This window comes from Petaurus breviceps, unplaced genomic scaffold (assembly GCF_028583685.1).
Source record: "Petaurus breviceps papuanus isolate PSGF00001 unplaced genomic scaffold, PetGlider_PUasm1.0 174, whole genome shotgun sequence".
Taxonomy (NCBI): Eukaryota; Metazoa; Chordata; class Mammalia; order Diprotodontia; family Petauridae; genus Petaurus; species Petaurus breviceps.
In genome coordinates this window covers 18,425,571-18,439,284 of record NW_027185761.1, presented here as the reverse complement: position 1 = coordinate 18,439,284, position 13,714 = coordinate 18,425,571, and the positions used below count along the sequence as shown (strand labels likewise).

Sequence of the window (13,714 nt, the reverse complement as noted above, 5' to 3'; positions counted from 1 at the left end):
AATCATCTTAAATCCTAAAGAAGAAATCCTTCTTTGGTGGCCGTGGATAGAGAGCAGGACCTGGAGTCAGGAAGATCTAGGTTCAAATCCAGCCTCAGACACTAAGCTTTGTGACCCAAGTTAAGTCATCACTTAACTTCTGTCTCACCTTTTCCTCATCTGTAAAATGGGACAGTGCCTACCTCCTAGCATTGTGAGACTAGAGATATCTGTAAAGCATTTTGCAAACCATCAGTGCTAGGTATGACTATTCCGATGCTGTCTCCGTGAGCGACTGCCAGGCTCCAAAGGCCCCCAAACACTGGCCCAGTGGAACGTCTCATTGCCTGTACCCCCGGGGTGTCTCTGGCCAGAAATCACGTGTCGAGTGGAGTGGTTGTGAAGCTAACTGCGGACAGGCATTCATGTGTGCAGAAACTCCTCTCCCCAGTCTCCCCATCCATTCAGTGAAGTGCCTTGGGGGTCTGCGCCGTGGTAGGTGAGGGTGACCCAGGAGAGCCTCTCTCTCCAAAAGCACGGACGAGACAGTGGCAGAGGAGCCCGTCCCGGCGTCAGAGCAGGCTGAGGAGGGTCCCGAAGACTCGTTAGCAGTCCGGGTGGGGTTCCCTCCAGCCACGCGCTACCCCAGTATCCAGAGTGCTTGCACCACTTTGCCACGCTCCCGGGGGTCACTGCCAGGTCCGACCTTTCCTCGCTCCCTGCTACCCCCGAAAGCAAACTCTGCAAACATCCCTGGGCAGGACCGCTCCACTCAGCTGGAGGGGGCAAGAGGGGAAGAGGACTAGGGGCGGGGAGACAGTGTCTGGCTCCGCCCTGCCGACCCTCCGCCTCCGGGCGCAGCCGGCTGGGGCGCAAAGCAGTGAGGGGAAGGAATCCGGGAGAGCGGGTGGCCCCGCCCCGCCTCCAGCAGCTCCGCCCCCGGGGTGCCTATTATCTCTCTCCCCTCTCCCGGGGAGGTCGGCTTGGTACGGGCTGGGCCGGGGGTAGGAGGGGAGCCGCGGCAGCTGTGGCGCCCGAGCCGCGAGCTGGGCGCTCGGGCTGCGCTCGGCGGCTCCTGCCCGGGGGGCGGTGGCGGCGGCGGCTGCGCCTGGGAGCCGGGCTGCGCGGGGCTGGGGCAGGAGCCACGGCTGGCGAGCCTCGCTTGGAGGTGCCTAGCCCGGGGAGCCAGGATGAGGAAAAGCCGGGTGCAACGGATGGTGCTGGCCACATGTCTGGGCTCCCTGCTCCTGGTCATTTTCTACTTCCAGAGCGGCCCGAGTGCGGGTAAGTGAAAGCGAGCAGGCTTCATTGGGGAGGGGGCGGCAGAACTCCCCGGGCCAGTCCCGGCGGGGCCTAGGGGAGCGCACTGAGGCCAGCGCTGGGATGTAGCCCAGATGACTGGGGTAAGGAGTACCCGTGTAGCTAACCTGTGACACCCTCCCCACCTCCCTCCCCAAACTGGCGGCTCTGCCCCAGGGGGCCCGGCCGCTGGGCCACCCCGCTCTGTTGCTACCTCACGCAAAGCTAGCCCCTTTTGGTTGCGCCCAGTTGCACTGGCACCGGGATAGCCCCAAGTTCGAGTCTGGAGACGGGACAGGACGCGACCAGACTAGGCGCACGCATGGGCTTTGGGACAGGCAAAGCTTGAGTGCGCCGGCCAGTTTCAGGCAGACTCGGACCTCTTCGGTCCAGCTCGCTTATGAGCTCCTTCCCCACCTCCCCACTCCAGGACCGCCACCTTCCTTTCCAAAGAGAGGGTGCCACGGGAACTTAGTTTAGCGGAAAGAACGTTGAATTGTGGAGTCAAAAGACTCACTTCCTACCTACCTTTATGACCGTGGGTGAGTCCCATCACTTCTAAGGGCCTTGGAGAGGTATAAAATGATGGAGGGAGGATGTTAGTACTGGCCACTGAGTGCAATGCGGCTTCAATAATCAGGGATTCTTTACGCATCCTAAGAGGATCCCAGGGACATCCAGGAGAGGTTGGAAAGTTGAAGGCCGGTGTTTGTCTGACTGGCTCCTGTATTGACCCAGCGCTGCAGCTGAGACCGAGGCAGAATCCTTCCTCGGGAAATAATGGCTTTGAGGGCGCCCAGCTGACTAGCGGTGGAGGAAAAGAGTTAAGCTGCGTTCTTGTATGTTTCAGAACCTGGGGAATTGGGTCAAAGGTACTTCATTCTCCAGCCTGAAATTTTATCTTGGTAGGTTGTTGGAACCAGGGAGCTCTTAGCATTGACTACATTGGATGTGTTCAGGCCAGTGGATATGAAACACAGGTGGGGAGGCTGGAAATCTGCTCACAGCCAGGAGCAGAGTAGGTAGAGGAGAGGGTCCTCTGGGGGGATCTGAGCTCTGCAGCTAACTAGTTATGATATGTTGTGCAAGTCACTTCTCTTCTTCTGGACTTAGTTTCCCTCTATGTAAAATTGGTGGATTGGACTAAATAAGCTCTTTTGGGTCCCTTCTAGCCTCTGCTGGATTCCATAATTACAAGGCAGGTTTCTAACTTTGGAACTTGAGGGAATAGTTCCAGGAGAGGGAAGTAAGGGAATATGAGCCTGCCTCGGGTTCAGAGGGTTTAGAAATGGCTGGGCGCTTGGACACCGTCTAGGTCAAACCCCTCATCCTGTAGATGAGGAAACCCAGAGAGGTAAAGTAACCTGCACAAAATCTTAATCAAGCAAGCAAGTATTTACTAATGCCTATGTGCCAGGGGCAGCTAGGTGTGGAAGTGGATGGAATGCAGGGCCTGGAATTAGAAGACTCATCATCCTGAGTTCAAATCTGGCCTCAGACACTTACTGGCTGTGTGACCCTGTGTGACTGGCAAGTCACTGAACCCTGTTTGCCTCAGTTTCCTCATCTGTAAAATGAGCTGGAGAAGGAAATGGGGTCACAGAGAGTTGGACCAGACTCAACAAAACAAGAACTATGTACCAGGTAGCATGTTAGGTGCTGGAGATACAAAGAGGAAAGTCTGGGCCTTTAAGGAAGAGGTAGAGACCTATATAAGTATATGAAAAAAACACAGAGAGAAGATGCAAGGCAGCCTTGGGGAAGGAGGCACTGGCAGTTGGGGGTGGGTAGGGGATGGGAAAAGCCTGGTGGGCAAGGAGGTACTTGAGCTGAGTGTTGAAGAAAACAGATTCCAAGAGAAGGAATACTGTGATTGTAGGAGCCCCATTGGCAGGAGCAGAGGGGGTTTCACATTCCCCTCGGTGGGGGTGCTTTGTCCTATGTGTGTTCTGGCCTATTCTTCCATTTAAGGCTGTAGTGGTTTATAGGAGAAGACACTTAAGGATGAATCATTTCTTGCCCTGTATATGAAAGAAAAAGTGACTCTCCCACTTCCCCTTCTCTGGGATTCTGTGTAGGACAGTCTCTAACAACTGTAGAATCTGAGAGCCTGCAGGGACCTCCACTGAGCAGTGTGGTATTGGGAGAAAAGCTCTGGACTTGACATCAGAGGCAAGGCCCAGAGTGTTCCATACCCAAATTAGCTTTGGAAAAAACACCTTTAGTCACAAGAACCAAAGTATCATAGATTGGAGAGCTGAAAAAGGCTATATCCTATACACACAGATATACCATTCATACACACACACACACACACACACACACACACACACCCTTATTCACACCCATTTTACTGATTTGACACTGAAACCAAGGGAGTAGACATATCTCTGATCACACCATGAATTAGTAGCAGAGCCAGGCACTAGGCCCAAGCTCCCCCCATGCCCCATCAGTCACTGGTTCCTTTCTACCACACGGCCCTACCTTTTGAGGATCGGCATCTGGATGGACAGATTCTGGTCTTTGTGGGGGTTAGTGTTGTCCCTACTCATCATTGTGTGACCTTGAACAGGCCACTTGAGAAAAGGTGCCCATGTTGATGTCAGGCTTTAGAGTTGCCAGATATTTTACATGTATTATCTCATTTGATCCCTTTGCTCGACAATATGTCCATTTCTTTCCTCATCTGTATGTCAAGAGGTAGATGATTTCAGATGTTCCTTCTTTCTCTCCATTCTATGGTACTTTTTGTGAGAGGCTTTGTGGGGTGGTAGAAAGGGCACCAACTGGGGCGGCCAGGTGGCTCAGTGAGTAAGAGCACCGGCTTGATCGGTGTCGGGATGACCTGGATCAAATCCGGGCTCAGATACTTAGCACCAACACCCAGAAATAACTGGCCGTGTAACCCTGAGCAAGTTACTTAACCCCGATTGCTTTTATTAAAAAAAAAAAGAAAGAAAGAAAGGGCACCAACTAGCTTGGGAGTTAGATGGCCTGAGTTGTAGCTACTAACTGTGTCACTCTGGAACATTAATTAACCTCTCTGAGCCTCAGTTTCCTCATCTGTAAAATGAGAATAATGATGCCGGTAGTCCTTTGACAAGACTGTTTTGAAATAAAGGTACTCCCCTTGAGACTTGGAAAGTCCCCTTGAGACATAGTCTAACAACACTCCCATTTCGAAGTGATTTTCCTTTAATGCAAATGTAACTGTGGCATTCTCTTGCTCAAAAACCTCCAGTGGTGGGGCGGCCAGGTGGCTCAGCCAGTAAGAGCACTGGCGCCAGTGTCGGGATGACCTGGGGATCAAATCTGGGCCCAGATACTTAGCACCACACCCAGAAATAACTAGCCGTGTAACCTTGAGCAAGTTACTTAACCCCAATTGCTTTAAAAAAAAAAAAAAAACCTCCAGTGGCTCCCTATTGTCTCAAGGATAAAAAGTATACCTTGTTTGTTTTTAAATCTTTTGTGACTTGGAGCCAAACTACTTTGCATTTATTTTAAACTTATTCTGTATATACTTATACATCATGTAGGTGGCACAGTGGATAGAGCTGTGGACGTGAATGAAGTCAGAAACACCTGAGGTCAGATCCTTTTTGGAGATCAATTAGCTCTGGTGACCTTGGGCAAGTCACATAACCTCTGTTTGTTTCAGTTTCCTCATCTGTAAAACCTCCTAGGCTTGTTGTGAAGATCAAAAGAGATAATAATTATAAAATGCTTCGTGCAATGCCTGGCACATAGTAAGCACTAAATAAATTTTAGTTATCATTTATTATATGTCATGATGTCTCTCATGACAGAATGTAAATTCTTTGAGATTAAGGATTATTTCAGTCTTTGGATTTGTATGTAGTGCCTGGCACAGTGCTTGGAATATAGTAGGTGCTTAATAAATGCTTAGTGAATAATTGATTAAATGTTCTTGTTGCTGGAATTCTTCTTTTGAGAACAGGATACAAGGGCAAAGAGGAAAAGCAGTTTATTAAATAGCAAACCTCCTTATTGACCTAAAGGGAATTCCCCAACTCATTTTTTTTCCTATCAGGGACCAGACTCAGCCCTGAATGACTGGGGGCTGTTTCTAAAAGTCAGATCTCTCCCTGGAGGATAGAGATCAGCCACCACCGAAGGGACTACAGAAGGTGAGAGTCTGGAACTTCAGACTGAGCCAGGGGTATTTTCCAAGGAGCCAAATTTCACCTGCCCTTTCTCTGTTGGCGGCTGGGTCCAAGATGTAATGAATGAGTGGAGTATTTAGTAGAACAGACTCATCCACAGCCGTGGGCTGGACCGTGTCCAATGTGGAGGGTGGACAGATTGTCGGTGTGGTTCTCACCACACACACACACACACACACACACACACACACACACACACACACACACACACACACACACACACACACACACACACTGAGCCTGGCTCATGCTTTTCTTGACATGGTTGACATGGACTCAAAACATCTGATCCAGCCTGGTTTTCTGAACCTCGGTTATCTCCAGTACACACAGGTAGTGATTCCTAAGGAACCCTTCAGAGCAGTCAGCACAGCTCGGGGCCAGTTATCATTATCCTCCTCTACACTGAAAATGGTCCTGTGCTCAGCTCTGTAGGAGGATGTGGAGAGGACACAGAGTAGCTTGGGGAGAAGAGCATTGGATCTGGAGTTCAGCTCTGCTGTTGAATAGTAGCAGTAGTGCCCTTAGACTAGTCATTTTACTTTTCTAGATTTGGCTTTGGCTTACTCTTTTGTAAATTGAGAGGTTAAGATTAGCTGATCGATAAGGTTCCTCCTAGCTCTAGTGAGTTTTTAAATCATAAAATTAGGGCTAGGGGCGGCTAGGTAGCACAGTGAATAGAGCACTGTCACTAGCCTGTCACTAGAGTCAGCCTCAGACACTTAACACTTACTAGCCGTGTAACCTTGGGCAAGTCACTTAACCCCAATCACTCTGCCTTCCCCTCTGCAAAAAAAAAAAAAAATTAGGGCCAATTTCAGGCTCAGAAAGACAGGTGGGGAGGGACATGTGAAATTAGCACAGCCAGGAGGGCTTTATGCCTAGGTTAGCTCCTTAGGGGCTTCACACCTGATCCTCCCCTGCCTGGTTTGGGGCATTTTCTCTTACCATCCCTCAGGCCTGGAACACTTTCCCTCCTTATCTCATCTCCTGATTTCTTTCAAATTTCAGCTAAAATTTTCACCTTTTCAAGAAGTGTTTCCTAATCTCCATGAATGCCTCCACTCTGGGATTATCCCCAGTTTGTCCTATATAAACTTTGTGTGTGTATCATTGTTTGCCTATTATCTTCCCCATTAGACTGAGCTTCTTGAGAGCAAAAATTGTTTTTTTTTCCCCTGTCCTTTGACTCCCCTGCCCTTAGCCCAGTGCTTGGCAGTAGGTGCCTAACAAAAGCTTGCTGATATGACTTCATTAGACCCTGGCCCTTAGAATTTCAGACTCTCTGACTTCAACAATTTGATTTGTGTGTAAGATACCCTTAAGTCCTTGCCACATACAGCACATTCCAATTCTTTTCTTGAAGATGGTATTCAAGATACCATCATGATACTATTCCAGTAGTCTTAAGCAGTTAAGGAGACAGATATGGACATGGATATGGACATAGACACATCTAGATAGCTGGTGAGACTTTTCAGTCTTTAAGCCTTTGGCTTCTTTCAGGTCTTAATTCTGAACCATATTTCTAATTAAAAAAAAATTTTTTTGGAGGGGGGAAGGCAAGGCATTTGGGGCTAAGTGACTTGCCCAAGGTCACACAGCTAGTAGGTGTGTCAAGTGTCTAAGGCCAGATTTGAACTCAGGTCCTCCTTACTCTAAGACTGGTGCTCTATTCACTGCGTCACCTAGCTGCCCCCTGAACCATATTTCTCATCCTGTTTTTCTCTATCCTCTCTGCCATAGCTTTGTAGTTACCAAATATACTTGTATACGTTGACTTGGATGGAAGTATCATATCAGGTCCTTCACAGGAATTTGAGGCCTCCTCATCAGTGTCCACATAACCTGAAGCTTTCTTCCCAATAGCCTTTTTAATCTTGCTCTCAAGCACCAACTACAAGGTGAGATGCTTTAAAATGACACTTCCCTTTGGGCCCGTGATAACAGCTCCCTCCATTTACTTCTCTGAAGAGGACCTATGAAGCCATTTAGACTTCCATGGGTCTTCTGGTTTCACTTAGAGCAAGAATGTTAATACTGAAATAGTTGATTTCTTCCAGTAGTGGAAGTGACTTACTGGTCATTAGACAAGAATCACACATTTAATTGATTTAACCAACAATGAAATAAATGTTTATAGTCTAAAAATGTGATTCTTAACATCCCCTGCCTCTTTCTCATCACTCAGCAGCCCTGAAGGCAGTCAAATAGGACTGAGGAACCCAGATCTCCCTGGGAAAATCTGGGAAAATGTTGCCTATACACTAACACGTATTGGAGGACAGGGAGCTGGATTGGCCTTGACATGATCCCCTCCGAACCAAGTCAGCATACACAGCCGTATTTAGTGACTACAGTGCAAAGGTATGTGGGGGGAGGGACGGTGTGAGCAAGGTCAGACCACATCTGGGACACAGTATTTAGTTCTGGGCACCACATTTTAGATGAGGGGAGTCCAGAGCAAGAGGACCAGGGTAGAGAAAAGCATGGAGTCTGTGCCATTTGAGGATTAGATGAAAGAAATGGGTATGCTCAGTGTGCAGAAGAGAAGGTTCAGGTGGGACACGAGGTTTGTCTTCTAGGATCCAAGGGACTGTGAATCAGGGATGAAGCTTGTTCTGTTTGGTCCCAGAGGGCAGAACCAGGAGTAAAGGGTACAGAATTCAAAGAAGAAAATTTAGGCTCAACTTCAGGGAAATCTTCCAAATAATCAGAACTAACCCAAAGTGGAATGGACGGGAATGGACGATATGGGCTCCTTCTCGTTGAAGTTTTCCAAGCAGAAGTTGGTTGACCATTTATCAGGTATCAATGTCAATGTCAATGAGCAAGCATTTATTAAATGCCTACTATGCGCCAGACACTAGATAGACAAGGTAAAAAAAATGAAGCAATTTCTGTGCTCAAGGAGCTTATATTCTATTGGGAGAAACAACATATGTGTATTATTTATATTATATACACACATACATCTATGTATGTATATTTACACACACATACATATTATACACACACACATATGTATGTGTGTATAGGTTGGGTTGTCTGGCCTCTAGAGGCTTTACAACTCTACAATAGTTCATTACCTAAAGCAGGGCTTCTTAAACATTTTCCACTCACACCCCTTTCAGTGATTCTTAAACTGTGGGTCGAGACCCCATAAGGGTCCCCTGTTAGGTGACACCCCTTTCTTCATTTAACCAGGTTGGATGCCAGCAGATGGCAGACCGGGCCATTGCTGGGGCCATATTGAAGCCTTTCCAGCTCGGTAGGACCTGCTAGGGCTTGCGTTCTACCGAAGCATCTGAGTGCTGGGCTGAGGTATTAGCAGAGGACTTGCATGATTCTCCTTAGAGAATAATACATAATTTTGCTATGACTGACTTTTAAAGGATTCTTCCTGGGAGAAAAACTGAAGCATTCCCAGTGCCTTTTGGTAGCCTTGGGGGCTGGAGGCAAGTCCCCACACAGAGCTTCTATTGTTTGCAAGCCCAGCTTACAGAGATTCCGTCCCTTTCCCGTAGTGACTCAGGCGTGAGGGATGAACAGACATGACATGGCAGGGCTGAGCATGGCCCATTTTGGAAGAACTTCCTGGAAAGGGGAAAAGCTTGAATACCTGGACTAAAGCCTGAGCCGAGACTTTAAACCTCCTCTTTCTCATCTGTAAGATCAGTGGTTGCTAGATGTGACAAAATTAGAGATGTGCTGGGAAATTTATGGAGTAGAGATGGGAGGGGAGATAGAGAGAGAGGAACTAGGTGGCCTTGGGGAAGGAAGAACAAATCTTCCCTGGATCCTGCACCTGAAAACAGATAGCAGATGCTGCAGAGAAGCTAGGGGTCATGCTGGCCCCCCAAAATGAGAAGAGCATTTCTCTACACCTTAGGGTTCAGAGCTGATTAGAGGTCACACAGTCCAACTTCCCCATCTTACAAATGAAGAAACTGAGGCCCAAGAGGGATCAGAGATCGAGAACTGGAAGGGACCTTAGTTATCATCTAGTCCACCCCCCCGAATTTTATACTGGGAGAAGTTAGACTTCAGCAAGGGGCAATGATGTGCTCAAAAGACACACAGCTAGTACTCAGAGTCAAGACTAGGAGTCAGGCTTTCTAGCTCCCAGAATACTCAAATGAGATAAATATATATCCACGTATAAAAACATATTCATAAACATACATTTATTTATAAATATATTACGAACATAAACATATTTGTAGGTATATGAAGCAGTTTACAAACCTTGATGAGTTATATAAAGTCTCAGCTATTGGCATTTATTATATTTCCATGCTGTGACATTAATATGCTGACTTTCCTAGCCTGCAGGACCATAGAGACAGCACACCTGGCTAAGGGGCCCTCAGTCAAAAGAGAAAGTAGGTGGGAGAACTGCCCACTTTGAATGTTCCTGAACTAACCAGCTTTCAAAAAAGGAAGACACCATGGAAACTTGTGCTGACTAGTCAAAATTCACACAAGCCCCTCATTTGACAGCCCCAGGTCACGTGAGGAGAGAGAAGACCCCCACAGGTCTCCTCACTACCACTTCCAGTGTTTCTGCAGCTGTGCCTTGGTGCCCTGTTGGGCTTAGGATCATAGATGTAGAGGCGGAAAAACCATTAGAGGCCATCTGGTCAACCCCCTCATTTTATAGATGAGGAAACTGAGGCCAAGGGAAAGAAGGAAAATTATTCTCCTAAAGCCAAGTGACAGAGTAAGGATTTTACCCGGGTTCTCTGACTCCAAATTCAACATTCTTTTCACTATGCCACCCTGATCTGACTCTAACATTTCTTATTCTACGAAGTGGAAATTATTTACTCTTCTTTAAAAGGAAAAAAAATAGATAAATGTATGATTTTTTTTAATAAGCAATTGGGGTTAAGTAACTTGCTCAAGGTTACACAGCCGGTTATTTCTGGGTGTGGTGCTAAGTATCTGAGCCTAGATTTGATCCCCAGGTCATCCCGACACTGGGGCTGGTGCTCTTACTCACTGAGCCACCTGGCCGCCCCTAAGCAATTGGGGTTAAGTAACTTGCTCAAGGTTACATGGCCAGGTGTTTCTGGGTGGATGCTAAGTGTCTGAGCCCGGATTCGATCCCCCAGGTCATCCTGACACTGGGGCTGGTGCTCTTACTCGCTGTGCTACATGGCCACCCCAAATGTATGATTTTTTAAAAGACTCACAGGGTCCTAAATGTTAGACCTGGGCTCCCTTGGGCCTGGATAGTTACTTCTGAGCACCCCTGATTCCCTTCACTCCTCTATCAACTTTACCTCTTTTAGGCCACTCATTCAATCTTCAAGTTTTTTGAATGGGGAAAAATGAGTAATTATGCCCAAGGCTCGATGACCAGAGCCATGGTCTGTAGACTCAGGTTCCTAGGATAAGCACCCATGTGGGCAGCTCTTTGGCAAATTCAGGTACATAAGTCAAAGTCTCCCCATAATGTTTGTGATGATCTTTTTGGATCATTATGGGATTTAGAGCTGGAAAGAAGCTCAGAGGTCATCTAATCTAGCCCCATCATTTTATAGATAAGGAACTGAGGCCCAGAGAACTTAAGTGCCTTGTCTACTTACTACTTATAAGTAGCAGAGCTTGAATTTGAAAGCAGATCATTGTGGTGGTTATTGTTTCATTTTTATCATGATTCTTCCTGACCCCATTTGGGGTTTTTTTGGCCAAGATACTGGAGTAATTTGCCATTTCCTTCTCCAGATCATTTTACAGATGAGGAAACTGAGGCAAACAGGGTTAAGTGATTTGCCCAGGGTCACACAGCTAGTAAGTGTCTGAGACCAGATTTGAATTCAGAAAAATGAGTCTTCTGATTCCATGCTCAGTGCTATAGCCACTGGGCCAACCAATATATCAATCTATATAGTATCTACTCTCATAAATACTAGCGTAAATGCTATCTACTCCCATAGACACTATCTATAGTGTCTGCTATAGATATCTATATCTGCTATACTATCTGCTCTCATAGATACTATCTACTTTCTTTTTTCTGTTTATTTCTGCCCCACTTAATAGCACTTCATTTTTTTTTTCCAATTACATGTAAAGATAGTTTTTAGGGGCAGCTAGGTGGTATACAGTGAATTGAGCACTGGCCCGGGAGTCAGGAGGACCTGAGTTCAAATCCGGCCTCAGACACTTGACACACTTACTTGCTGTGTGACCTTGGGCAAGTCACTTAACCCCAATTGCCTTGCCTTCCTTTCTTACAAAAAAAAAATTAGAAATTGAAACCTTTTTTTAAAAAAGATAGTTTTCAGCATTTACTTTTATAAGACTTTGAGTTCCAAATTTTTTTCTCCCTCCCCTTCCTCCTCCCCAAGATGGCAAGCAATATGATACAGGCCATACATCATATTAAGTATATTTCCACATTAGCCATGTTGTGAAAGAAGAATTAGAACAAAAAGGAAAAACCACAAGAAAGAAAAAGAGAGAAAATAGTATGCTTCAATCTGCATTCAGACTTCATAGCTCTTTCTCTGCACTTGGATAGCATTTTCCATCACAAGTCTTTTGGAATTGTCTTAGATCCTTACATTGCTGAGAAGAGCTAAGTCTGTCAAAGCTGATCATCACACAATGTTGCTGTTACTGTGTACAATTTTCTTCTGGTTCTGCTGACTTCATTCAGCATCAGTTTGTGTAAGTCTTTCCAGGTTTTTCCAAAGTCCACTTCTCATCATTTCTTATAACACAATAGTATTCCATTATATTCCTATAGCACAACTCGTTCAGCCATTGCCCAGATGACAGCCATTCCCTCAGTTTCCAATTCTTTGCCATCGCAAAAAGCTGCTATAATTATTTGTGTATAGGTGGGTCCTTTTCCCTTTTTCATGATCTCTTTGGGATATAGACCTAGCAGTGCTATTGCACAGTTTTATAGCCCTTTGGGCATAGTTCCAAATTGCTCTTCAGAATGGTTAGATCAGTTTACAACTCCACCAGCAATGCATTAGTGTTCCAATTTTCCCACATCTTCTCCAACATTTATCATTTTCCTTTTTTGTCATATTAGTCAATCACATAGGTGTGGTAGAGTACTTCCAAGTTGTTTTGATTTGCATTTCTCTAATCTATACCATCTACTCACATAGATAGTAGTCCATATACTATCATAGATACTAGTTCATGTGCTATCTGTTGTCATAGATACTGTCTATAAACCTATCTTCTCTCATAGATACTAGTTTATGTATTATCAACCATCAGAGAGAGCTAGAAAAGATGTTAGAAGTCATTTAGTTCAACCCCTTTATTTTACAGATAAGGAGATTTCAAGGCAAAATTTAAATAACTTGTCGAATATATAGGCACTAAGTTAATACAGCAGAATTTGAACCCAGATCCTGTGATTCTAAACCCACTTCTATCTCACCCAAAGCACAGAAATGTGTTTTATCCAGGTAGGTCACACAGTAGTAAGTAATCAAGCTATTCAGGATTAAAGCTAGTTCTTCTAACTCCAAACATCTCTGTATTATACCATTCTGAATCTTGGTAGGGATAGAATAGGCATCCAGAAATATCTTCTCCATTCCCCTCTTTCCTCTCCCCCCACCAAGTCACTGAAGAATTTAACTTTAAAATTATCCCAAATATCATGAATATTCCAAATGAAAAACATAGAACAGAAGGTCGTGACTCAATTTCATGGATATTTATTAAGAATCACTATGTACAAAGTCACAAAGAGAGTGGGGGTGGGGAAAAGAGCTCCCTACCCAGTGAAATCTAAGATGTAGACAAAAACCAAATACCACAAGACATTGTACTAGGCACTGGGGCCCCAAAGATGAAACAATAAAATAGTGACCCTCAAGGAGCTTACAAGGAGACTAAGGCAAGGCTTTTCATGTGGGCTGTTGAGGTCCTGCTTTAATGAATAAATTCAAAATGTGTTGGGGGGGGGCGGTTAAATATCTTTTTTCCCCCCAATGCTTAAAGATCTGTGATGCTTAAAGATCTGTGATTTGTGAGAATGAGTGGTCTACCAGTGTAGATCACCATCCCTCCCTCCCCCCCCCCCCCCGCCCTTACCCCATTGACTAAAGGGACTTTGAAGAGTTGCAGTGGCCAACAGGTGATCATCCCGTAGCCAGCAGGATGATCCATGAGGGTCTGTGGCAGACATATGGGTCTGTTGCTGGTCTACACTTGCCACCTTTTCAGTTCAGTTTCCTACCTACCTTCTGGAATTTCTGCAA

At 45.8% G+C, this 13,714-nt stretch overlaps 1 protein-coding gene across 1 annotated transcript in view; it reads left to right on the top strand.

Annotated features, from left to right (window-relative positions):
* Window positions 1–1,047: 1,047 nt before the first annotated feature.
* Window positions 1,048–13,714, top strand: part of CHST13 (carbohydrate sulfotransferase 13) — a 59,242-nt gene continuing 46,575 nt past the window's right edge. The window contains exon 1 of the mRNA XM_069083841.1: window positions 1,048–1,263. Within this exon, the coding sequence (XP_068939942.1) occupies window positions 1,170–1,263 (94 nt within the window). The 5' untranslated portion in view covers window positions 1,048–1,169. The remainder of the gene's footprint in view (window positions 1,264–13,714) is intronic.